At 43.3% G+C, this 23,739-nt stretch overlaps 1 protein-coding gene across 1 annotated transcript in view; it reads left to right on the top strand.

The window, feature by feature from the left end:
- The first annotated feature begins 4,082 nt into the window (after positions 1 to 4,082).
- The window catches only part of EIF2AK3 (eukaryotic translation initiation factor 2 alpha kinase 3), an 82,103-nt gene continuing 62,446 nt past the window's right edge, over positions 4,083 to 23,739 (top strand). The window contains exons 1-2 of the mRNA XM_069580365.1: positions 4,083 to 4,746; positions 21,578 to 21,707. Coding sequence (XP_069436466.1) covers positions 4,442 to 4,746; positions 21,578 to 21,707 — 435 coding nt within the window. The 5' untranslated portion in view covers positions 4,083 to 4,441. The remainder of the gene's footprint in view (positions 4,747 to 21,577; positions 21,708 to 23,739) is intronic.

Here is a 23,739-nt window from a genome sequence, read left to right as displayed (position 1 = left end):
CAGTGGCTTATCTTATGCACGGGCTCTAGGGTGCTCAGGCTTCAGCAGTTGTGGTGCACAGGCTTAGTTGCTGCGGAACATGTGGAATCTTCCCAGACCAGGGATTGTGAATCCATGTCCCCTGCACTGACACTTAGATTTTCCACCACTGAACCACCTGGGAAATCCAGTGTTAGGCTGCTTTCACTGCATTTACCTACTCCCACCTTTCAAGCTGTGGGCTTCCCCGGTGGCTCAGTGGTAAAAGAATCTGCCAACATAGGAGTAACAGGAGATGATGGTTTGATCCTTGAGTCAGGAAGATCCCCTGGAGGAGGAAATGGCAACCCATTCCAGTATTCTTGACTGGTCGCAAAGAGACAGGACTGAGCACACACACATACACACTTCTTGTACTATTGTTACTTATTTTAGTTTTGCTATTGTCTAGTCACTAAGTCATGTCCAACTCTTATGTGACCCCATGGACTGTAGCTCACCAGGCTCCTCTATGCATGGGATTTCCCAGGCAAGAATACTAGAGTGGGTTGCCATTTCCTCTTCCAGGGGATCTTCCCAACCCAGGGATCAACCTTGCTTTTGCTCCATGCTCTTCAAAAGGGACAGTTGGGTTTTTTGGTCTCTTTGTATTTTGGGGGCCAGAATTTGCCCCAACTGTACATGCATTCACATGCATGTAGTTATTTTTAGTCTCATACAGTTTCTTTGTATTTTGCCATTTGAGGAGAGATGTGTCCAGGTCAAGCATTGCAGCACTGAATTGAAGAGTCCAAAGCCCCAGCCGGTCTCACTGATTCAGATTTCAGAGCTACTGTGTAGTCACTGTGACTCTGCATGCTGTTAAAACTGGCACATACTCTTTTCCCTTCCAGTAATTTTTTATCCCATTCAGCTGACCATGACTCAGGACTTATCTTCTTTTCCCAAAATGGAACTTCTTGCATGTTTTTTTCCTTGAGTATAAAGCTTGACTCGTCTAATATTTTCAACCACTGTGCTCTCCTGCCTGTTCCCTTTCCATCATAGCACTTTTCTTGGTTTTAATAATATATTACTAAAGTAGTGTCTGTCTCCCTAACTAGATAATTGTTAAGCTTCAGAAGGGCAGGGACCATGCCTGTTTTGTTCACATTTTTATTCCCATTACATGCAGGTGAACACATGGTCCTCCCTGCATGGTAAATGAATAATAACAATAATAAAAACCTTCCACATAATTTACAAATGGCAAGCAGATTTCTGATTCATTAGCTCAGATTGTTATTGTTCATGCCATGATCATCTTTTGAAAAAGTCACAGATCTATGAAGACTAAATCCACGAAAATATATACACAAGCTAATTTCAAATGCAAGCTTCCCAGGTGGCTCGGTGGTAAAGGATCTGCCTGCCAATGCAGGATTAGCAAAAGCAGCAGGCCGATCCCTAGGTTTGGAAGATCCCATGGAGAAGAAAATGGCAACCCTTCTCCATATTCTTGCCTGGAAAATGCCACGGACAGAGAAGCCTGGAGGGTTATTGTCCATGGGGTCACTAAGAGTTGGACATGACTGGGCACATAGCACAGGGCAATTTCAAATGGGCATTACAAGTAGTCAACAATCATTTCTAATTTCACTTAATTTTCTGACACTTCTCTCATATTGTCTCTTATATTCTCTCACTTAGGAGATCTGATCTGTTTAGTTGAGTAGAAAGTGATCAACTAGTTTGAGCTCTCTCATCTACTCTTCATTTCAAAATAATTTATCTTTTCAGGGTACTTTCTAATCTCTTTCTTTTTTTTTTAATTTTTTTAATTTTAAAATCTTTAATTCTTACATGTGTTCCCAAACATGAGCCCCCCTCCCACCTCCCTCCCCATAACATCTCTGTGGGTCATCCCCATGCACCAGCCCCAAGCATGCTGTATCCTGCGTCAGACATAGACTGGCGATTCAATTCTTACATGATAGTATACATGTCTAATCTCTACTTTCAACATGGAAGGCACAGCAGTCTGTTTTCTCCAGATACTCTGGGTTCTTGCTTCCTTAATCACTCCCTTCTATCTACAGCAACTACAATCTCTTCCATTTATCCATTTTGCTCTGTCCTCAGATTTTCATTTATTCAACAAATATTTATTAAACGCTTACTAAATACTTTGCGTTGTTTTAGTCTCTTTGAACATATCAATGTATAAATGCTAATGGAATTTATGTAGGCGTGGAGGGAGACAGACAATAAATAAATATGCAAATTATAGCATCATTGACTCAATGGACATGAGTTTGAACAAACTTGGGAGATAATGGACAGGGAAGCCTGATGTACTGCAGTCCATGGGGTCCCAAAGAATCGAACAGGACTGAGTGACTGAACCAAAAAGATTTTATTAAAGAGAAAAATAAAGCAGGGGAGTAGTTTAAGAATTGAGGTGGGGTGGGGGGGCTTCAATTTTAAAAAGGGTCAGGAGAGGCTTTACTGGGAAGGTAACAGAGCCCTGAAAGAAGTGACAGAACTAGTCTCATGAATATCTGGGTGTTATGGGCTGAATTGTGTCTCCTTTGAAATTCATGTGTTTAAGTCCTGACCCTAGTACCCCCTCCAATGTAACCTTATTTGGAGAGAAACCTTTTAAGGAGGAGATTAAGTTAAAATGAGGTGGTAATGAGGGCTATGATTTGGCCCATGTGGAAGCTGGAAAACCAGTGAAAAGTGTTTTATACAGGAAAGACTGATGTATTGGGTTAGCTATTGTTGTTCAGTTGCCAAGTCCTCTCTGACTCTTTGCAACTCCAGGGACTGCAGCAGGCCAGGCCTCCTTGTCCCTCACCATCACCCAGAGTTTGCCCAAGTTCATTTCCACTCAATCAGTGATGCCATCCAACCACTTCATCCTCTGTCTGGGTTTATTATATAGATGATAAAATGAAGATGGAGAATCGTCTTTTGAATTTAGCAATGGTGGCCACAGCATGAGCAATTTGGTGGAGTTGTGGGAACAAAAGTAGTGTGTTTGACAAGGGGACAAGAGGAATCGAAGACAGTTTTTCCTGTACTGAGCAACTATGAAATATGGTTGACTGTGGAAGGGGACGTGGAGGGTTTTGCTTTTGGACTGAAGAAATTAAGAGCATGTCTGTATGCCAGTAGCTTAAATAAAATAAGATCTTCAAAATTTTGATGGGGATATAGCCTCACATATAGCCACACAACTGGTCTCATCTTTAATGCTCTTTTGAAAACACTGCTGAGGAATTCACAGCAGTTGGGTTGTTTCTAAACCACAACTCTTATCACTTCACTCATCTGCTCAGGAATCTTCAGGGTGTCCGGAACTGCATGAAAAGTTCTATTGCCTTGGCCAAACATTCAAATCTCCAGTTTGGCCTTTTGCGGTTTTCTCTTTCTTTCCCTGTTAGCGAACTACAAAGCATGGCAGACCAGGATCAGAAGGCTTGGATGAAAAGACATGGTTCTGTAAATAACTACTTATGCGACTGTAGACAAATGACGTAAGTGCACCAGGCCTGTGCTCCTTCTCCTTTCTAACAAGAAAGGGGCGTGTCGGATAGACTAGATTGCTGTAGGTCACCGAGGAAATCAGCATCTCTAAACAAGCGGTAATTCCCAGCCCAGTGGCTGGATCTTCTACCCAACTCACGTTACCCCTTCCATTTTCAGGAACTACATGTTTTGTGCGGTCACTTATTTTTCCTGCTCTTCTTTTGAGTTTCCAAACGGACCAGGCTTTACAGCGGTAACTCCTTGAAGATCGGCCGCCACCCCACCACCAGGGACTCGCCTTTCACTCTTCTTTCACTTGGGACTGTCCTCTCCGCAGTCAGAATCCGCCACGTAGTAAGTGCTGCTTCCAACCAATCAAGAAGAAATTATCTCAGATTTTTGAGGGACATCCGCTTCCACCAATGCTCTTCAAATATTCTCTAGCGCCTCGCTTTGAGGGGCGAGGCCAATCAGCACAATGGCCAATCTTCTCTGGGGAATGGCGTTCTGGGTACTGCCAAATCAACCAATCAGGCAAAAAAACTGCCTGGAGGGGCGTTTCTCATTGGTAAGCGCGTCCGGAAGAGGGCAGGCCTCCGGCTAAAGGCAATACGATTTGATTGGCAGCTTTGCTGTTGACAACCCAGGAGAGCCCACCTGCTCCAACAAGACTAGCGTCGGTGCCCAGAGTGGCAGAGTCTGCAGCCAGTCAGCGAGCAGATGCGCGGAAAGATCGTTCAATGGGCGATGTCCGGGGGCGGCTGTCACTCAGGTGGCGCTGACGGAGGCCGGGCTAAGACGTGGCCGAGGGAAAGCTGCTGGACTTCCTGACCGTCTAGGCGGCGGCGGAGTCCCTAGCGCGTCCTCGCCTTGGTCGGGGATTCTGAACTGCGGGAGAGGCGGGCGCCGGTGGCTACACCTCCATGCCGGCTCGCGGGGCGGGCCGCTGATGGAGCGCGCCACCGGCCCGGGGTCGCTGGCACGGACGCTGCTACTGCCGCTGCTTCTGGGGCTCGTGGCCGGGACAGTGGCCGCGCGGCGCACCTCTGACCTCCTCGCACCGACAGCGGAGGCGGCATTCGGCCTCGGGGCCGCTGCGGCTCCCACCTCGGCTACGCGGGTGCCGGCGGCGGGCGCCGTGATTGCGGCCGAAGTGACGGTGGAGGACTCCGAGGCGCTGCCGGCAGCTGCAGGCGAGCAGGAGCCGCGGGAGCCGGAGCCGGAAGAGGAGCCCGATATTCGGCCGTGCGGCAGGTAAGGGGCGCGGGTAGAGCATCGCGATCGCTGACCCCTGGAGGCGACTTGTTTATGCGCTTGCGCCGCGGAGGATCCGGGGGCCGCGGTCCCCCCTCCGCCGCGACTTCTAGCTGGCAGAGGACTGCTGGTGACCTAGGGGAGAGAGCGGGGCCGCCTGCCCATCCCCTGGACCAGAGAAGGGCCTCACTCTGCTCCCTGGCACCCGGTTGTAGTTTTCTGGTGCGAGCAGCATCCTCAAAGGTACCTGGAGGATGCTCGGAGAACGGAGTGAGAAGTGGGAAAGAAACGTTACTTTCTTTCTTTGCTTTCGACCTTTACTCGTACCGCAAGCAACTTACAGCACCCCTCATCGTTTTTTTTTTTTTAATGAATTACCTTATGCCTGTGCTAGTGTGACAGCTCTATGGGGAAAGAACTTCATAAAGAGATTTCAACATTTTTCTTTAAATACATCCCTGTAGTGCCCACGCACCAGGGTTGAGGTCAGTATTTCTCTGAGATCTGTGGAACACCTGCATTAGAACCGCCCGGGGATGCTGGTTGACTGTACAGTTTTCTAAGTCCCATTCCAGATTGACTGGATTAGACTTCCTTAGGGTAAGAAACTGGAATCTGCACATTTAATACGCACTGCAGACAATTCTTGAACACACTAAAGTTTAGAAGCTATGGTTTTGTTTGAATTTCGGCAGTTCTTTGATATTTAGAGGGTTTAGTATATAAACATTTAATATAGGGCTGTTTTGGTTGAGTTGTTTCATCTCCTAAAAACGTTTCTTCAAGATACATGTTTTAAAGCACTTTTCATGGCTGGGCACACATGTGAGGCATTTTAATGGTAAATTATTTCGCAGATGACTAACTTTAGCACACCCGAGGAGAAAGTGAGATCCCATTTAATGGATGGAATAGCAGGAGCTTTAAGTAAATTAAACCAGAGAGGGTTACTGGATTAGAAAGTATTTTAAGTTTAAATGTAGTAATGACTAGATTATGACAAATTAGTTTTACTTTATCAGTTAAATATCAGAGCTTTGATCTATATGCCTGGGTGAGGGCGCTAAGTCACTTCAGTCGTGTCCGACTCTGCGACCCTGTGGACGGTAGCTCGGCAGGCTCCTCTATCCATGGCATTCTCCAGGCAAGGATACTGGAATGGGTTGCCATGCCCTCCTCCAGGGGATCTTCCCCACCCAGTGACTGAACCCACCTTAGCAGGTGGGTTCTTTACCACTAGCATCACCTGGGAAGTACTAAAATTTTAGAAACACCCTTTGAATGTGTATATGTAGATGATTTTAAAATGCCAAACATTTGACAGAATGTTCAGAGGTTTTGCTAATGAATTAGCTAGCTATCCAGAAAGAATGTTTTTATCTGTCTTAAACTTCTGAAGCACTTGCCCAAAGTGAGTTACATGAAGTAGAGTAGTCGGTTTCATTTTTCTTAAAATACAGATCCACTGGAGCAGGTATTTATTGATGCTTAAAAACCCCCACCCACCCACCCCCCGTAATGATGCCCTGGGGTTACAGAGGTTAGGCAGATAGCTCCTGTCCTCCAGCAAGAGGTGCAGTCCGGCAGTAAGGATTAAATAAGATGACAATGACATTAAGGGCAGAAGCAATGCAAATTAAGTGCTATCAGTGTCCCACGTTTCTTGTGGTGTTCAGTGAGTGGTACTGGGGTGAGGTAGGAAAGAAAAAAAGAAAATACTCTGGCAGAATGAGTTGCTTCCTCAAAAGTGGGTAGAAATGTGGTGAGCAGAGGCTGGACTTGAAACAGCGAGGGGGACAGCAGCTGTGTGTTTAGGGAGGGCTTCCCAGGTGGTGCTAGTGGTAAAGAAAATGCCTGCCAGTGCAAGAGATGCAAGAGACTCGTGTTTGATCCCTGGGTCCGGAAGATCCCCTGGAGGAGGGCATGGCAACCCACTCCAGTATTTTTGCCTGGAAAATTCCACAGACAGAGAAGCCTGATAGGCTGCAGTCCACAGGGCCCCAAAGAGCCGGACACGACTGAGAGCATACACACACCCCCATTATTTTGTTTGTATGCATCTGTGTGTATGTGTGCATGTGAGTGACCTGTAGGTACGAAAGAGTTACAAACATACGTACATATGTGCTGGGCAGGGAGGGGTAGACGATAAGGCCAGAAAAATAGGTTGCAGCCATGTTGTATATATACAGCCATATGCTGGTAACATCATCATCACCTGGAAATGTTAGAAATCCAGAATCAGGCCCCGCTGAGACCCACTGAATGAGTATCTGCATTTTAAGAAGATCAGCCTGCAGTTCACATGGACACTACAGTTTGTTCATTCTTGGCGTGTAGGATCTTAGTTCCCTGAATGGGTGCATGCTAAGTCACTTCAGTCGTGTCTGACTCTGTGATCCTATGTACCAGAGCCTGCCAGGCTCCTCTGTCCATGGGATTCTCCAGGCCAGAATACTGGAGGGAGTTGCCATTTCCTCCTCCAGGGGATCTTCCCAACCCAGGAATTGAACCTATGTTGTTACGTCCACCTGCATTGGTAGGTGGGTTCTTTACCACTAGCACTACCTGGGAAGCTCCCTTAGTTCCCCAACCAGGGATCAAACCCATGCCCCCTGCAATGAAAGTGAGGAGTCTTAACCACTAAACCATCAGGAAAGTCCCTCATGTACTACAGTTTGAGAAGTGTTGTGTAGAGTATCTCAAATGCCAGGCCTGATCTAAGTTTGTGCTTAGGGACTGTTTCTCTGGCATTATGGTATACAGTAAAAAAACTTGAGGTGTGGAAACCAAAAGGAGCATGTTATAACAGTGTCCGTGAGAGGTGCACTGTCCAGTGGATAGAGAACAGAGTGGGTAGAGTTGAGAGATTGCAGGTGGAACCTTGGTTCTTGGCAAATAAATTGATTCATCCTCTCTTGGCACCACCAGCTAAAGATGCAGATGGGATGGCTAGGGAGTAGAGCACAGGTGGAAAGTGGAAAGATTAAGGGGAGTGGGGGGAAGGTAACTGGGTTGGTGTTGGACATGGTGACTTGGCAGTGCTGGCAGGAAGTCTAGAGGGAGAGATTAAGTAGGAAACAGTGCCTGCAGGTGGAGAGATGTCAGGGTAAATGAAACTGTGCAAAAAGGAGCTAGGGATAAAAACTTCAGGAAATGCCCTTTATGTTTTGGAGAGATAAGTCAGCAAAGGCGACAGGTACAGCTGGCCAGGTTGTACAGCAGGCATAGGGTGAGGACTGAGAAAATGAAGGTAGTGGTAAAGATCCTGCCTACCAATGCAGGTGGATGTAAGAGAGGGTTCAATCCCTGGGTCAGGAGTGACAACCCACTCTAGTATTTTTGCCTGGAAAATCCCATGGACAGAGGAGCCTTGCAGGCTACAGTCCATAAGGTTGCAAAGAATTGGATGACTGAAGTGACTTAGCAATCAAGCAAGCATACTTAAAGAAGGGGTTAAAGATTCATCCTTTTTGGGAATTCTCTAGTGGTTCAGTAGTTAGGACTTTGAGCTTCCATTGCTGGGGGCTTAGGTTCAGTCCCTGGCTGGGGAACTGAGTGAGATCCTTTAAGCCACACTACACGGCTCCCTGCTCCCCCCAGTCCCCAAAGAAAAGATTCATCCTTTTTGGCCTCACTTTCTCAGTCCCTCACTGTTAAACCTGTTGAGATTGCTGATCATCTTTATATATGCAGAAAGTGCAAGCTTGTATAGACAGGTTGGAAAAGAAAGGAATAGGAGAGGAGGCGAAGGTAGCTAGCTGGCAAGCAGAACTACTTTTCTCAGAAAGAAAAAGAGTGAAAAGAGAGGAGTTTTGCCTGCCAGAGAATAAGAGATCTTTGGCAAACAGAATTGGTTAGGATAATATGGGCTGGGGTTTAGGTGTCTGCCCAGTAGCTTAAGATAGTATGGAAAGTTTGAGAAACCTTGAGTAAGTAAATTGGTAGAATCAGCAAGAGATAAATATGTAGTTTGTAAAAGACTTTTTTTAAGTGCGCTACAGAAAAAAGTGAAAGAAAAAGAGAATATCAGTTCTATAATAATAAACCAATATCCTGTTTATTTAAAGAAGGAAGATTAGGGGAACAAGTCTGGATTAACCAAGTGTTTATTGCAGATAACTGTGAAGAGCCATCCTTTGCAAAACTTTTAAAAGTAGAAGGTGGGAAATTGAGATCTTTGTCTTTACAGGTTGTCTTTTGTCTCTCAAGAAGCAGAATGCAACTTGCTCATTCTTTTTTTTTTCTCTTGATGGAATTTTCATTTTCTTGTGATGGAATTTTCAGTCTAAATGCTTATTCTCCATCTCAGGCATATAAATGAGTGAATAAACCTTTTTTTTTTTTCCCCCTTTAAAAAGTAGCTAAAATGAACTTGCTTTTCTTGTAGCAGTCTTGTTGTCAGCGGTTCTTCTGGTAAATATTACATTTAGTTGAAATTTAAATGAGACGGTCATTGCAGAGTATTGGGAAGAAAGTAAAAATCTCATCTCACTGTTCGGTTTTATGCATGCACGTTGGCGTTAAATGATGAGTTATGAGTTTTCTGACTTAAGCACAAAAAGCAAACTGCAAGGTGTCATTTGGCATTCTTGTGATGGGTTGAGCATCCTCAGATTGACATCTGACAACCTTGGAAGTTGTAAAGCCCTAGTTTTAGCTATCACACCAATTTTTAAAGTATTATGTTCCTTTTGCCTCTGATTCCCCTCTAACAAAAGTATCACTACATTTGACATTCATTTCATCTCTCATGCTTCTTTAATTTGTGCATCTGTAAACTGGAATTTTTGGATTTAATGAGTTGTAACAGGAAAACACTTCCCAAATATAAGATGATTTAATTCCTCTTTATTTCTTTCTCCTCTCTATCCTTTATAGGCTGGTCTGATGTGAATCAATGGCTTAGAAATCTAGTCTTCCTCAGATTTTCAAATTCATAATCCTTTTTTTTTTCAACTAAAATGACCATTGAATAATAGAATTACAGGATACAGTGTTGAAAGGAAACTAAGTTATCTGTTCACGTTTCTGACCCCAGACTTTTTTTTTTCACTTATTTAAAGTTTTTTATTTTGTAATGGGGTCTAGTTGGTTAATAATGTTGTGACAGTTTCAGGTGTACAGCAAAGGGACCTAATCACAGATACCATGTATCCATTCTCCCCCAAATTCCCCTCCCATCCAGCTGCCACATAATACTCAGCAGAGTTCCATGTACTATACAGTAGATCCTTGTTGCTTACCATTTTAAATATAGGACTATGTACATGTCCATCCCAAACTCCCTAACTATCCTGTCCCCTCGGCAACCCCAGACTTTTAAAGCTGACTAAGAATCACACTGAAAGAAGAATTTGTGCATAACTTTCAAGTCAGGCTATAAGCCAAAGTAAATACACTTGGTGAGTAATGGATTATCCTTCCTGTCTATAATTGTCTTTTTAGTGTGATTGACACCTGGACTCTGGCTTTGAGATTGACAGAGTTGAGGAAACTGTTCTGTATTCACACTCCTGGGTGCAGAAGGTGACCTGTCTTTATCACCTGCTGTAAGCTGTGGCTCCCACATGGTCCTTCATTCCATAAATACTGTCTGGAAACTCCATTGGGTTTTTTTGTTTTTGTTTTTTTTTTTTTTGGTAAGATAGGAGCTGATTGTATATTTCTAGTACAAAACATTTTAAAATGCAGAAAGTAAAGCTGGTAGGTTTTAGAACTAAGTGTGAGAGGGGGAAATTTTTTTTTAAGTTTTTCAGAAAGAGACTTACAGACTTAAGAGAACAAACTTATTATGGTTGATGTGGGGGGAAGGGGTAGGTAGGGAATTTGGGATGGACATGTACACACTGCTATATTTAAAATGGATAAGCAACAAGGACCTACTGTATAGCACATGGAATTCTGTTCAGTGTTATGTGGCACCCTGGATGGGGAGTTTGTAGGAGAACGGATACATGTATATGTATGGCTGAGTGCCTTCACTGTTCACCTAAAACTAACACACTGTTGTTAATTGGCTGTGTGCTAAATTACTTCAGCCACGTTGGACTCTGCGACCCTGTGGACTCTAGCCTGCCAGGCTCCTTTGTCCATGGGATTCTCCAGGCAAGAATACTGGAGTGGGTTGCCATTTCCTCCTCCAGTTAATTGGCTATACCCCAATACAAAATAAAAAGTTTAAAAAACATTGTTTTAATATTTTCCACGCTGTTCTATTTGTCAATAACCATTTTATTTAAAAGATTTCTTAGAATAGAGCAGACAAAGTGCTTTGAAAATGTTTAATTCTAATTGGAAACGGATATCTGCTGCTCTCACTTGGTTTACAACATTGAAAACTTAGACTGTATTTCTGTAAGGCTTAGCTGATATGTCAGAGTTATATAGTTAGTAATTTTTGGCACTATATTTGTTTGTATTGAGGGCATGACTAGTCTTGTGACAGGTTTAAATAAAGGAAGTTTGATCTGAAGATTTGCTTAGTAGGTGAGGACTACAAAGTAAAGTCCAATTAATACATTCGTTTTTCAACAAGAATATATGCTTCCTTGAGTGCGAGCATATATTTTAGTCAGAGGATTCTTGGTTACATTTATAAAAAAGCAGATTTAACCCAATCACATTTTTAATTTTGTGACGGTTTTCTTGTCCTATGAAAGGAAATGTGCAATTTTAAAATAAGCAGTTGTTAATGTAGAAACTATTCAATCGATAGAACTTTCTACTGTCACCTACTTCTGTTTCAAATGGGAAATTTATTCAGGCAAAGTTACTGCATGAAAGAATTCAGCATTTACTTATCAGACTCTGATAAACTTAATTATAAATAGGCAAGGATTCTGGGTGATGGAAGTCAGAGCAAACAAAATTTTTTAAAATTGGTATTTATTGTGGCCTAAGAGCATTTCTGCTCAGTTAAGGGCATAATCAGAGCAATAACAGGATGTATGCCATTTTGATGAGATTTCTGGGGGGGATAAAAGCTACACACTATAGTAATATAGGAGTCGCCACTTATGTAGACATTTAGTTAACAGAATAGTTGAATTAGAGTTTTAAAAAAACCCCAAACTTATACTTTACAGTTCTGTCCAAAATCTCTTTTAGGTGCGTGACCTTAGCCAAGTCGCATCTTTTCACATCTTTCTCAGTTCCTTTTTTGTTTTATGTGAGTAGTTGTATCCGCCCTAGCAAAATTTATTCATCCAGCGAACATTTACTGCATCTTACTAGGAGCTCCACACTACTGGGTGCTGGGGATGGATACATGGGCTGTCCTTGAGTCCAGGCCTGAGGGGGAGCTGCAAGTGTTAAAGAATTAACTGTACTGAAATGGATGATAATGACATAAGAGGAGTTTGAGAGCGAAGAGAATGAAGACATCAAGTGAGCAAGCCCTTGAACATGAAGTGTCAAGGAAAGTCTCAGCTGCTGGGATGATGTGAGCACAGGCTCAAAGCTGTGGTTGCTAAACCAGGGCTCCGGGACCCTTATGTGCTTGCTTGGGGAGCCAGGAGATTGGTTCTGTGTTTTCCAAACAACCTAAGGGAGATTGGCCATTCACTGAGGAGAAAGCTAATTAAAAAGTCAAGTTTTCTCAATTTTGCACTGGAACTAAATACCAGACTTAATTAGTAATATTAGCTCTTTCTTTCCAGAAGTCTTGAATATTGTGATTAGTACTTAAATAGTTTCTCTAAAGAGAGGAAAATTCATTAGAAGTGATATTTGGGGGACATATGAAATCATTTAAGACATGAGACAACCAAAAAATAAAGAAGAAAAAGACATGAGACAAGAGCCAAGTTAACAAAGGAACTTTGTTCAACGAGTTAGAAGCCTAGGTTATGCCAGATTATGCGTGATAGCAAGTAGTGTGGCCTTTATTCAGTGGGCACAGGGAGCTGTGAAAGTTGATCAGATCTCAATTATAGAAACAAAACTGTCAGAAGAGTGGAGGAAGGAAGAAACCAGAGGCAGGAAGTCTTTTTTTGTTCATTTGTTTTGGGTTTTGTTTTCTGTTCATTTTTTTAGTCTTTTTTTTTTTTTTGGTTTGTTTTTGTGTAGGTTGGACATCTTTTTAAGATGTTCTAATGTCATAGAACAAGGCCACTGGGATGAAGAAGAATGAAAAGATTTAAAGGAAGCTTGAAAAACAGATCAGGAGTACACGACTGTTGCTGAAATGCAGGGGGTGAGGGAGGAGGCAGGTTTCATTTCTGATATAGATGTTCAGTGATAGGGTGGATGCAGAAAGCCTGGGGAGAGAAGGGACGCTTTCTGAACACGTTGTGGTGATGCCCTGCTGAAAATGCTGAACTGGGGTTGGGAGAGGGATGAACTGTAAATACTACATTCGTTTAGGGAGCTGTCAGATTACACATACAGTAAGTGATGGACGCTGGATAAAACTAGAACTCCTCGGACCACATTTTGGAGATTGAAAGCTGTCAGGATGGCAGGTGAGGATGGGGGCAAGGACTGGTCTAGAATGGGAGACAGCCAGTGTTCCAACTAAGGGCTTCCCTGGTGCTCAATGGTAAAGAATCCGCCTGCTGATGCAGGAGACATAGGAGACACAGGTTCAATTCCTGGGTTGGAAAGATCCCCTGGAGGAGGGCATGGCAACCCACTCCAGTATTCTTGCCTGGGAAGTCGCATGGACAATGGAGCCTGGTGGGCTATAGTCCATAGGGTTGTAAAGAGCTAGACACGACTGAGTGACTGAGCACACTCACTGTACTCCAGCTGCCACTGGAGGGACAAACCTGATGAGGGGAGGAGACCTGGCCTCAAGAGAGGTCATCGCAAACCTTTCTTGAAAGGGGCTTTGAAGAATCACACTATGAGTGAGAGAAAGTGCTTGCTGCTGAATCATCCAAACAAATGACTTTGTAAACTGAAGCAACCTGTAAGCGAGAGGAATTTCTAGAGTTTGCTGATAGCATTGATCAGTAGGCCATCTTCATCCCAGTAATGGATTATTATTATTATTATTATTATTATTATTATTATTTTATTCCCAGGAAATCGCCCTTTGAGGTAAACCACTCTTTGCCAGACTGGTTTTATCTTGAGACTCACCTCAGATACTTGTTAAGTCACCATCTCTGAAACCCCTCTGCAGAGGGAACCTCTGAATTTTCACTGGTTTTTAACAAGCACTCCAGATTATTTTGGTAATCAGGTCAATTTGAGTTATGCTGAGCTGGGTGAAATCGTCCTGTTTTATCCATGAGAAAGCAATTTGAATAGAACCATGAGCAGAACAACAGCAGGGCCGTGGGGATGGGCACACAGGGTTGACTTCAAAGCTCTGATTCTTTCCCCTGGAAATGCTGCCTGTGTAGTTCTTTTGATTTTTAAATAAGTTAAAGAGTTTTTCATCTCGTTCATAGAAACTGCCAAATAGAGTGGATCATGGTGAGATAAATGGCCTTAGATTCTCTGTTTGTTTGTTTGTTTGTTTTTAAGGAAAGGGGAGGCCTTGATGTTTGTTCTAAGTGCTGCATCTTATTTTGACCTCTGGTTGTTCTGCATCCAGCTGGAGGACTGCTTTTCAGCAGTGTTTGTCTCCTTCATGTGGCTCTCAACCAATAGTATTTCAGAGCATCTCTCCAAGAATGTGATAAGATGTAACCGTCTCAACTGTTAAGTATCTCTTTGCCTTCCAGCTGTTACTTATTTCCAGCAGCAGCAGAAGGGAAAGCCCTCTTCCAGTGATGTGCTTAAGACAGAGCCCATAAATTGTAGCAGTGGGGATAATGAATTTTTTTTTGACACCTGACATGGGCTTCCCAGGTAGCTCAAGTGATAAAGAATCCACCTGCCAGTGCAGGAGATGCAGGAGGCACAGGTTCCATCCCTGGGTCAGGAAGATCCCCTAGAGAAGGAAATGGCAACCCATTCCAGTATTCTTGCCTGGGAAATCCCATGGACAGAGGAGCCTGATGGGCTACGTTCATGGGGTCTCAAAGAGTTGGACATGCCTGAGCATGCAAGAATGGACAGGGTTTGTTATGGAAATTTCTGTTATTCCCATTAAGAGGAGTTAAAAAGAATTAAGGATACACCATTCAAATCTAAAAACCAGATTATACTAAATATCAATGGCCAGTTAAGAGCGTGATGTACTTAACTGTTCCTGCCTGCATGTTTTTCTTTCTTTCACTTATTGCTTGAATTCACACATACCCTCTAGATACAATTCATCATCTGAAAATATCTTGTTTATTTTAAAAAGCAGAATCTTTACATAAGACATATGCGTCTTTTTTAAAAAAGGGTTTATTCTTGGCTGTTTTGTCTTCATTGCTGCTTGGGCTTTTCTCTAGTAGTGGTGAGCAGGGGGTTGCTCTCCATTTGCAGTGCTTTGAACCCTCACTGTGGTGGCTTCTCACCTTGTGAAGAACGGGCTCTAGGCACGCGGGCTTCAGTACTTGTGGCACACAGGCTCGGTAGCTATGGCTTGCAGGCTCTAGAGCGTGGACTCAGCAGTTATGATAGATGGGCTTAGTTGCTCAGCAGCATCTGGGTTCTTCCCAGACCAGAGATTGAACCCATACAGCAAAGTGACTCAGTTGTAAGTATATAATATACTCAATTTTATATATATATACACACACATATATTATTTTTCATTTTCTTTTCCCTGGTGGGCTGTCAGGTATGAATTTTTATACCTTTCATCATGATATAATTTTTTGGCTTACTTTATCCTTCTCCTCCAACTCCCAGTAGGTCTCTTTAGGATGTGAGATAATGTGTGGGGAAGGAAGTCCAGTTGTTCCTTTGCTTTGGGTTTGTTACTTAAAATTACTAGTTTGTAGTATGGTGAAATCTTTATTTTCATAAATTCAGTTCAGTTGCTCAGTTGTGTCTGACTCTTTGCAACCCCATGAATTGCAGCACGCCAGGCCTCACCAACTCCCAGAGTTCACCCAAACCCACGTTCCTCGAGTCAGTGATGCCATCCAGCCATCTCATCCTCCGTCGTCCCCTTCTCCTCCTGCCTCCAATCCCTCCCAGCATCAGTCTTTTCCAATGAGTCAGCTCTTCACATGAGGTAGCACAAAGTACTGGAGTTTCAGCTTTAGCATCATTCCTTCCAAAGAACACTCAGGACTGATCTCCTTTAGAACGGACTGGTTGGATCTCTTTGAAGTCCAAGGGACTCTCAAGAGTCTTCTCCAACACCACAGTTCAAAAGCATCAATTCTTTGGCACTCAGCTTTCTTCACAGTCCAACTCTCACATCCATACATGACTACTGGAAAAACCATAGCCTTGACTAGATGGACCTTTGTTGGCAAAGTAATGTCTCTGCTTTTCAATATGCTGTCTAGGTTGATCATAACTTTCCTTCCAAGGAGTAAGCGTCTTTTAATTTCATGGCTGCAGTCACCATCTGCAGTGATTTTGGAACCCCGAAAAATAACGTCTGACACTGTTTCCACTGTTTCCCCATCTATTTCCCATGAAGTGATGGGACCAGATGCCATGATCTTCGTTTTCTGAATGTTGAGCTTTAAGCCAACTTTTTCACTCTCCTCTTTCACTTTCATCAAGAGGCTTTTTAGTTCCTCTTCACTTTCTGCTATAAAGGTGGTGTCATCTGCATATCTGAGGTTGTTGATATTTCTCCTTGCAGTCTTGATTCTAGCTTGTGCTTCATCCAGCCCAGCATTTCTCATGATGTACTCTGCATAGAAGTTAAATAAGCAGAGTGACAATATACAGCCTTGACGTACTCCTTTTCCTTTTTGGAACCAGTCTGTTGTTCCATGTCCAGTTCTAACTGTTACTTCTGACCTGCGTATAGGGGTCTCAAGAGGCAGGTCAGGTGGTCTGGTATTCCCATCTCTTTCAGAATTTTCCACAGTTTCTTGTGATCCACACAGTCAAAGGCTTTGGCATACTCAATAAAGCAGAAATAGATATTTTTCTGGAACTCTCTTGCTTTTTCCATGATCTAGCAGATGTTGGCAATTTGATCTCTGGTTCCTCTGCCTTTTCTAAAACCAGCTTGAACATCTAGAAGTTCACAGTTCACGTATTGCTGAAGCCTGGCTTGGAGAATTTTGAGCATTACTTTACTAGCATGTGAGATGAGTGCAATTGTGCGGTAGTTTGAGCATTCTTTGGCATTGCATTTCTTTGGGATTGGAATGAAAACTGACCTTTTCCCGTCCTGTGGCCATTCCTGAGTTTTCCAAATTTGCTGGCATATTGAGTGCAGCACTTTCACAGCATCATCTTTCAGGATTTGAAATAGCTCAACTGGAATTCCATCCCTCCACTAGCTTTGTTCATAGTGATGCTTTCTAAGGCCCACTTGACTTCACATTGTGGGATGTCTGGCTCTAGGTGAGTGATCACACCATCGTGGTTATCTTGGTCATGAAGATCTTTTTTGTACAGTTCTTCTGTGTATTCTTGCCACCTTTTCTTAGTATCTTCTGCTTCTTTTAGGTCCATACCATTTCTGTCCTTTATTGAGCCCATCTTTGCATGAAATGTTCTCTTGGTATAGATAGAGAACTAAATTAAATTAACACTTTTATTCACTTGATAAATTTATTCATTTGCTGAGTAAGTTCTCTGAAGCGTTTCAAAGGAGTTTACTTGAACTGGCTTGTCTTATTTTCTTTGAAAGGTTTCAAAGGAGACTGCTTGAACTGGTTTGTGTTGGTCAACTTGTAGCTTTACTTTGAATTTCTGTATATTATATATGAAGTAGAATAGATTAAAAATAGCATTTTATAATCCAAACCAGGAACATAACTGTCTATGCTTGGAAGTTGTATCATCTTTGAGAAGTAGACAAATATACCTAACAAATTCCTAGAAGGACTGTTCAACACATCTTTTCTTTCCACAAACATTTATTGAGAGCTTGTCATGTATCTGGGGTGTATGTTCCAGGATGCGAAGGAACAGCAGGTACAAAGATCTGAGGGAAAATTACACACAATGTGTTTGAGGAATTGGGGGAATCAGTCTGGGGATATTGATTTTAGGTATGTGAACACTGAGAAGCCTGTTACACAGTGTGAGTCTGGCAGGCAGTTAGATATGTATGCCCAGAGTTCAGGGAAGGGGCCTGGAACCAGAAATATAAATTTGGAAGTTGCAAATGTATGTTGTTATTGTTGCTGTTGCTCCTAGGTGGCTTCAGTCGTGTCCTACTCTGTGCGACCCCATAGATGGCCGCCCACTAGGCTCCTCTGTCCCTGGGATTCTCCAGGCAAGAATACTAGAATGGGTTGCTATTTCCTTCTTCAGGGCATCTTCTCAACCCAGGGGTCAAACCCACGTCTCCTGCATTGCAGGTAGATTCGTTACTGTCTAAGCCACCAGGAATAGATGATATTTTAATCTAGGAGAGCATGAAAGAAAAGTACATGTAGGTAGAGAATATTTTTGGAGATAGGAGAGATGAGGAGCAACCAGGAAACGAGACTCAGAAAGGAAGCTTAGAATAGAGAAAAAATAATCAGGAGAGAATGGTGTCCTGGTAGCTGTGTGAAGGGTGGTTGACGGAGGATAAACAACCAGATCCTAATGTGTGTGTGTTATTCACTAAGTGGTGTCCCACTCTTTGCGACTCCATGGACTGGGGCCCCTTCAGGCTCCTCCCACTGTATAACACAGGGTTGTTCAGTGGCTCAGTCGTGTCCGACTCCTTGCAACCCCATGAACTGCAGCATGCCAGGCTTCCTTGTACTTCACCATCTCCTGGAGCTTGCTCAAGCTCATGTCCATTGAGTCGGTGATGCCATCCAACCGTCTCATCCTCTGTTTTCCCCTTCTCCTCCTGCCTTCAGTCTTTCCCAGCATCAGGGTCTTTTCAAATGAGTTGGCTCTTCACATTCAGGTGGCCAAAGTATTGGAGCTTCAGCATCAGTCCTTCGAATGAGTATTCAGAACTGATTTCCTTTAGGATTGACTAGTTTGGTCTCCTTGCAGTCCCAGGGACTCTTGAGAGTCTTCTCCAACACCACAGTTGAAAAGCATCAATTCTTCAGCACTCAGCTTTCTTTATATTCCAGCTTTCACATCCATACATGACTACTGGAAAAACCATAGCTCTGACTATACAGATCTTTGTTGGAAAAGTAATGTCTGCTTTTTAATATGCTGTCTAGGTTAGTCATAGCTTTTCTTTCAAGGAGCAAGTGTCTTTCAATTTCATGACTGCAGTCACCATCTGCAGTGATTTTGGAGCCCCAAAAAATAGTCTCTCACTGTTTCCATTGTTTCCCCATCTATTTGCCATGAAGGGATGGGACCAGATGCCATGATCTTACTTTTCTGAATGTTGAGTTTTAAGCCAGCTTTTTCACTCTCCTCTTTCACCTTCATTAAGAGGCTCTTTAGTTCTTCTTGATGTAACACAGGGAATTACATTCAATATCCTGTAATAAAGCAAAACGAAGAATATAAAAAAGAACATAGATGTATGTAACTGAATCATTTTGCTGTATACCGGAACCTAACGCAACACTGTAAATCAGCTACAATTTTTTTTTTAAGTGCCAGTAAACTAGGGGGAAAAATGTAGCTGATAGAGAACAGGAGAAGTGGCTGGTCATGTGCTACTGGATGGTCAAGTGAATGGGATTTGTCAGTGTGAAAGGCATGGGTGAGTCCCATGAAAGCCTTTTCAATGGAGGGGTAGAGGCAAAAACTTGATTAGAAATAGTTCAGTATAGGAAGGGGAGAGAGGATTTGGAGACTAAAACTACAGAACACCTCTTTCAAGGAGCTTTGTTCCAAAGTGGGGCAAGCAATGGATTGGAAGCTGGAGCAGGGAGAGTTGATCATTATGTTTAATCTGGTTTGGTTTTTAAGTTGGGAGAAATAGTAGCAGGTTTGATGGCTGGGGGTGGGGAGTGCCGTGTTAGAGAAGAAATAATTGATGGGAAAGCAAGAGGAGAGGTTTTGAGGAACAAGTCCTCATATATGCATGGAGAAAGACCTGTTGCCTGAATGGAAGTGTTGGGAGCAGATGGGAATGTGGACAGTTCATTTGCAGTACTAGGAGGCGAGGGGGATTTCATGGGTCCAAGTGCTGATACATAGAGAGATGAGATGGTGGGATCTCTTGATTATTTCTGTTTTCGTTAGTAAACACGTATCTAGGAGGCCTAGTCCCTGAGATATACGAGCTTGGAAGAGGTAGTGTAGGAAGTTTGAGGACAAAAGCAGAATGAAATAGTTAACCCAAGACAGTGGGAGAGGATAGACTAGGAACCATATTATGATTGTGGAACAACATTTGTAGCCCTTTTGATGTTGATGGTATATGAATAAAAGTGAGACCTGTCAGCATGGTTATGTCTGTCTTCAACTGCCCAGATGCAAGATGGAGCAAAGGCAGAAAGTTGAGTTTAACTCAGGTTGGAGTTCTGCTAGTCCAGTGTGATGTGTAGGAGAGGAAAAAGGGAGTTGAAGGCATGAGCAGGGAAGTGCTTAAGATGAAAGATGTGGAATTTAAGCTGGATAAGAGGAACTTCGTTGGCAGTCTGGTGGTTAAGACTCAGCATTCCCAATGCAGGGGTCCTGGGTTCAATCCCTGGTCAGAGAGCTAGATCCCACACTCGGCAGCAAAGATCGCTCATGCGAGAACTAAGACCGGTGCAGTCAAGTAAATAAACACTATCTTGGTTTTAAGGAAAAAACCAAAACCAAAACGAAAAACTGGATAAGGAAAAAGTAAAGGCATAATGGTAGTGAGGTTCAGGGTAACAGTGGTAGGATCAATAGCTAATAGATTTTGGTGGGGTCAGAGAAGTAGAGGAGGTGAGCTGAAAAGAGGAGTTGGTGGCTTGGGGTTGGATTCTTAAAATTTCAGTGAGACAGAGAAGCTGTGATAGGTAATGACAAGGTCCTAGGTAGGGTCTGATCATGGGAATGCCTGAGGCAAGGTAGACAGATCATGAAAACCCACAGAATGTGTTAATAGTGACAATGAACCAGGAGCCCAGAATTCCCAAGGAATGGAGCCAGCGACCCAAAGATGAAAAGTCGATTATTAGGAGGGGTAATGGATGCAATGATTTGATCCTGAGGGTTTTTAGAGAGGAAGGAAAGAAAATAGTCTAGAAATGGTAGCACGGTATGAGGACTACACTGGATCTGGTAAGGGTGATGGAGAAAAAAACATTCTCATAGCTTCTGAAGGAGTGTCCTCAGGTTTCTGTTAGAGCAAGAAGGTGAGTGGACATTCAGGGGAGGCTGTTTCAGGGTGAAGGCTTCGGGAGTTGGGGAAATACAAGAGTAAAGGACAGAAGAGGGTATGTTGAGTTCCAGGTGGGGATTAGAGTGTGGGGACGAGGAGTGACCTTGGACTTGGGGCTTTTCATAAGTGGCACAAGCAGATAAAGGGCATAGTGCAGTTGTCTTGGAGGGCTCAAGACGAGGTGGAAAGACTGCAGGTGTCATGGGGATGTACCCCTGCTCCCTGCCCTTACAGATAGGGGCCGGGGAGCAGCTGGCTCCTTTCTTGCATTCCTTATTGGCTGCACTGGGTCTTTGTTGCTGCTCTTTGGCCTTCTCTGATTGTGGTGTGTGGACTTCTCCTTGTGGTGGCTTCTCTTGTTGTGGAGCACAGACTCTAGAGCTTGGGCTCAGTAGTTGTGGCACACAGACTTGCACCATGGCGTGTGGGGTCTTCCTGGACCAGAGATCAAACCCATGTCCCCCGCACTGGCAGGTAGATTCTTATCCACTGGACCACCAGGGAAGTCTGGGAGAGGCTGGTTTCTTTTGAGTGTATGCCTTTGATATCTTTTTAACTCTGTCCTTTTCATTTTGAATTTTACAGATCATTAGTGATCATCAGCACTTTAGATGGCCGAATCGCTGCCTTGGATCCTGAGAATCATGGGAAAAAGCAGTGGGATTTGGACGTGGGGTCTGGTTCCTTGGTGTCATCCAGCCTTAGCAAACCAGAGGTGAGAATTTTCTGTTATGTGTCGACAAGGAAACTTAGTTAAAATGAGCACTTGTTGCTATTACTAGTAGATATTTGCTTATAGGACTGGGGCTCAGGAGCTGATCACCTAGGTGTGGGGGGTGTCTGTCTCTAGCAAGCTGTGTTCCCTGGAGGCATTTGCTTAGCTCTTCTTTCCCTCAGTTCCCCATTCTGTAAGGTGAGGTGGATGGTGTAACCTACTTCTTAGGATTGTTTGGGGCCTGGAATGAGTTAATTGTATAAATGAGTAATTGAGGATACTATCTGCTGTACCAATAAAGCTCATTATCTGAGCTGTAACATGATCATAATTTCTTCTTCCTAACATCATCATCATCACCACCACGAGGTCCCTAGGAATAATAAAACAAGTGTAAACAACTGTGTTTTAACAGTTGGAAATACATATTGCAAAACCCCATGAATTATTCCCTATGTGTTCCCTCAGTTGTCCATCTTAATTTTAAATATAATTCATCTGAAATTTTCTTGTAATTTTAGACAAATTGGATTATTTGCAATTAGTTGCTTTCAAAACTTTTCTGGCACGTGACTCCTGAACTTGCACAGGTGACTTAGCCCCTCAGAGCTTTAGCATCTGCATCAGTAAAGTCATGACATTGCCTACCTACCTCAATGAGAGGATCAGGTTAAGGGGAATTAAATGACAGAAGTTTATTTTTCTCACCTTTAGTCTAGACTCAGATGAAGTCTCTCTCCTTTTCTGGCACTCTACCCTTTTGTTTAAATAATTTAAAACAGGTCCCTCTTTTGAGTTATGACTGCTGACATAGAAGCAGTCTTCTGTTTTCCAGAACATTCTCAGCCTTTTACCTTGTTCTTAGAGGATAATCACTAGGGTACTCTTCCTCCTCCTGCCCGCACCCCCACTCTTTTTTTTTGGCCTCATGTTGTGGGATGTGGGATCTTAGTTCCCTGACCAGGAATCAAACCCAAGCCCCTTGCAGTGGCAGCATGCAGTCTTAAGCACTGGACCACCAGGGAAAGTGTTAGTCTCTCAGTCATGTCTAACTCTTCGTGACTTCGTGGACTGTAGCCCTGCCAGGCTCCTCTGTCCGTGGAATTCTCCAGACAAGAATACTGGAGTGGTTAGCCATTCCCTTCTCCAAGGGATCTTCCCCACCCCGGGATCGAACCCAGGTCTCATGCATTGCAGGCAGATTCTTTACTGTCTGAGCCACCAGGGAGGCCCCTCTGGAGCACCAGGGAAGTCCTCCATTTTTCCCCCTTTCATTATCAATCTTTCCCTTTCCAAAAGCTTTTAAGCTGGTAACAAGTTTGGGAAAAACCTAGCATGAGGGCCTTGAGAATGACTTGATTAGTGGTGATGGAATATTAGGATGGAAAAACTGCTATCAGTGACCCCACTGCCCTCTAGAAAACCCAGGTTGAATTGTGTTCTGGAGCACCCAGGCAGATACTTAAGGAGATGGCACTTGCCCAACCTCCACGCTTGCTGTGTGCTAAGCCTTGAGTAGACTTTCAGAGCGCCTGCTGCTTATCCAGCAGTATGCGGAAAACATCTGTTGAGAATCGTGAACTTCTGTGTTGTGAATTATTAATATAAAAGCACTTTGATTATAAATTAAGTTACAAATTTTGAATCAGGTGCCATAGTCAAATGAATCATTTATGAGAGTCATTTATTTGTGTCCTCCTGGGATAATGCCTGGGCATGCACATTTTGCTTTATTTTCAAACTAGACGTAAAAGATGATGAGCAAAATGAGAAGACTGTAAGCTGTTTACACCTGAGGTAACATTCTGGTGTGTTGTAGTGGTGTAAAGCATGTGTGCTTTTACAAACTAAAATATGCATACTGACAAAAAGAGAAATTGCACGTTATGACAAATGGTTGTGATAACCTGAGTGCCATTGAGTGTGTTTAAATTATAAGCAGCTGGTCAACCTTGAAGCTTTTCTTACGATAGCAGCTATATTAGCTGTTTTTTAAACTACAATTCAATTTTCTCACTGTCCCTACCATTTT

Source organism: Ovis canadensis, chromosome 3 (assembly GCF_042477335.2).
Source record: "Ovis canadensis isolate MfBH-ARS-UI-01 breed Bighorn chromosome 3, ARS-UI_OviCan_v2, whole genome shotgun sequence".
NCBI classification, from domain to species: domain Eukaryota; kingdom Metazoa; phylum Chordata; class Mammalia; order Artiodactyla; family Bovidae; genus Ovis; species Ovis canadensis.
The sequence above is the reverse complement of the archived record's forward strand: the minus strand, read 5'-3'. Positions and strand labels throughout refer to the sequence as shown.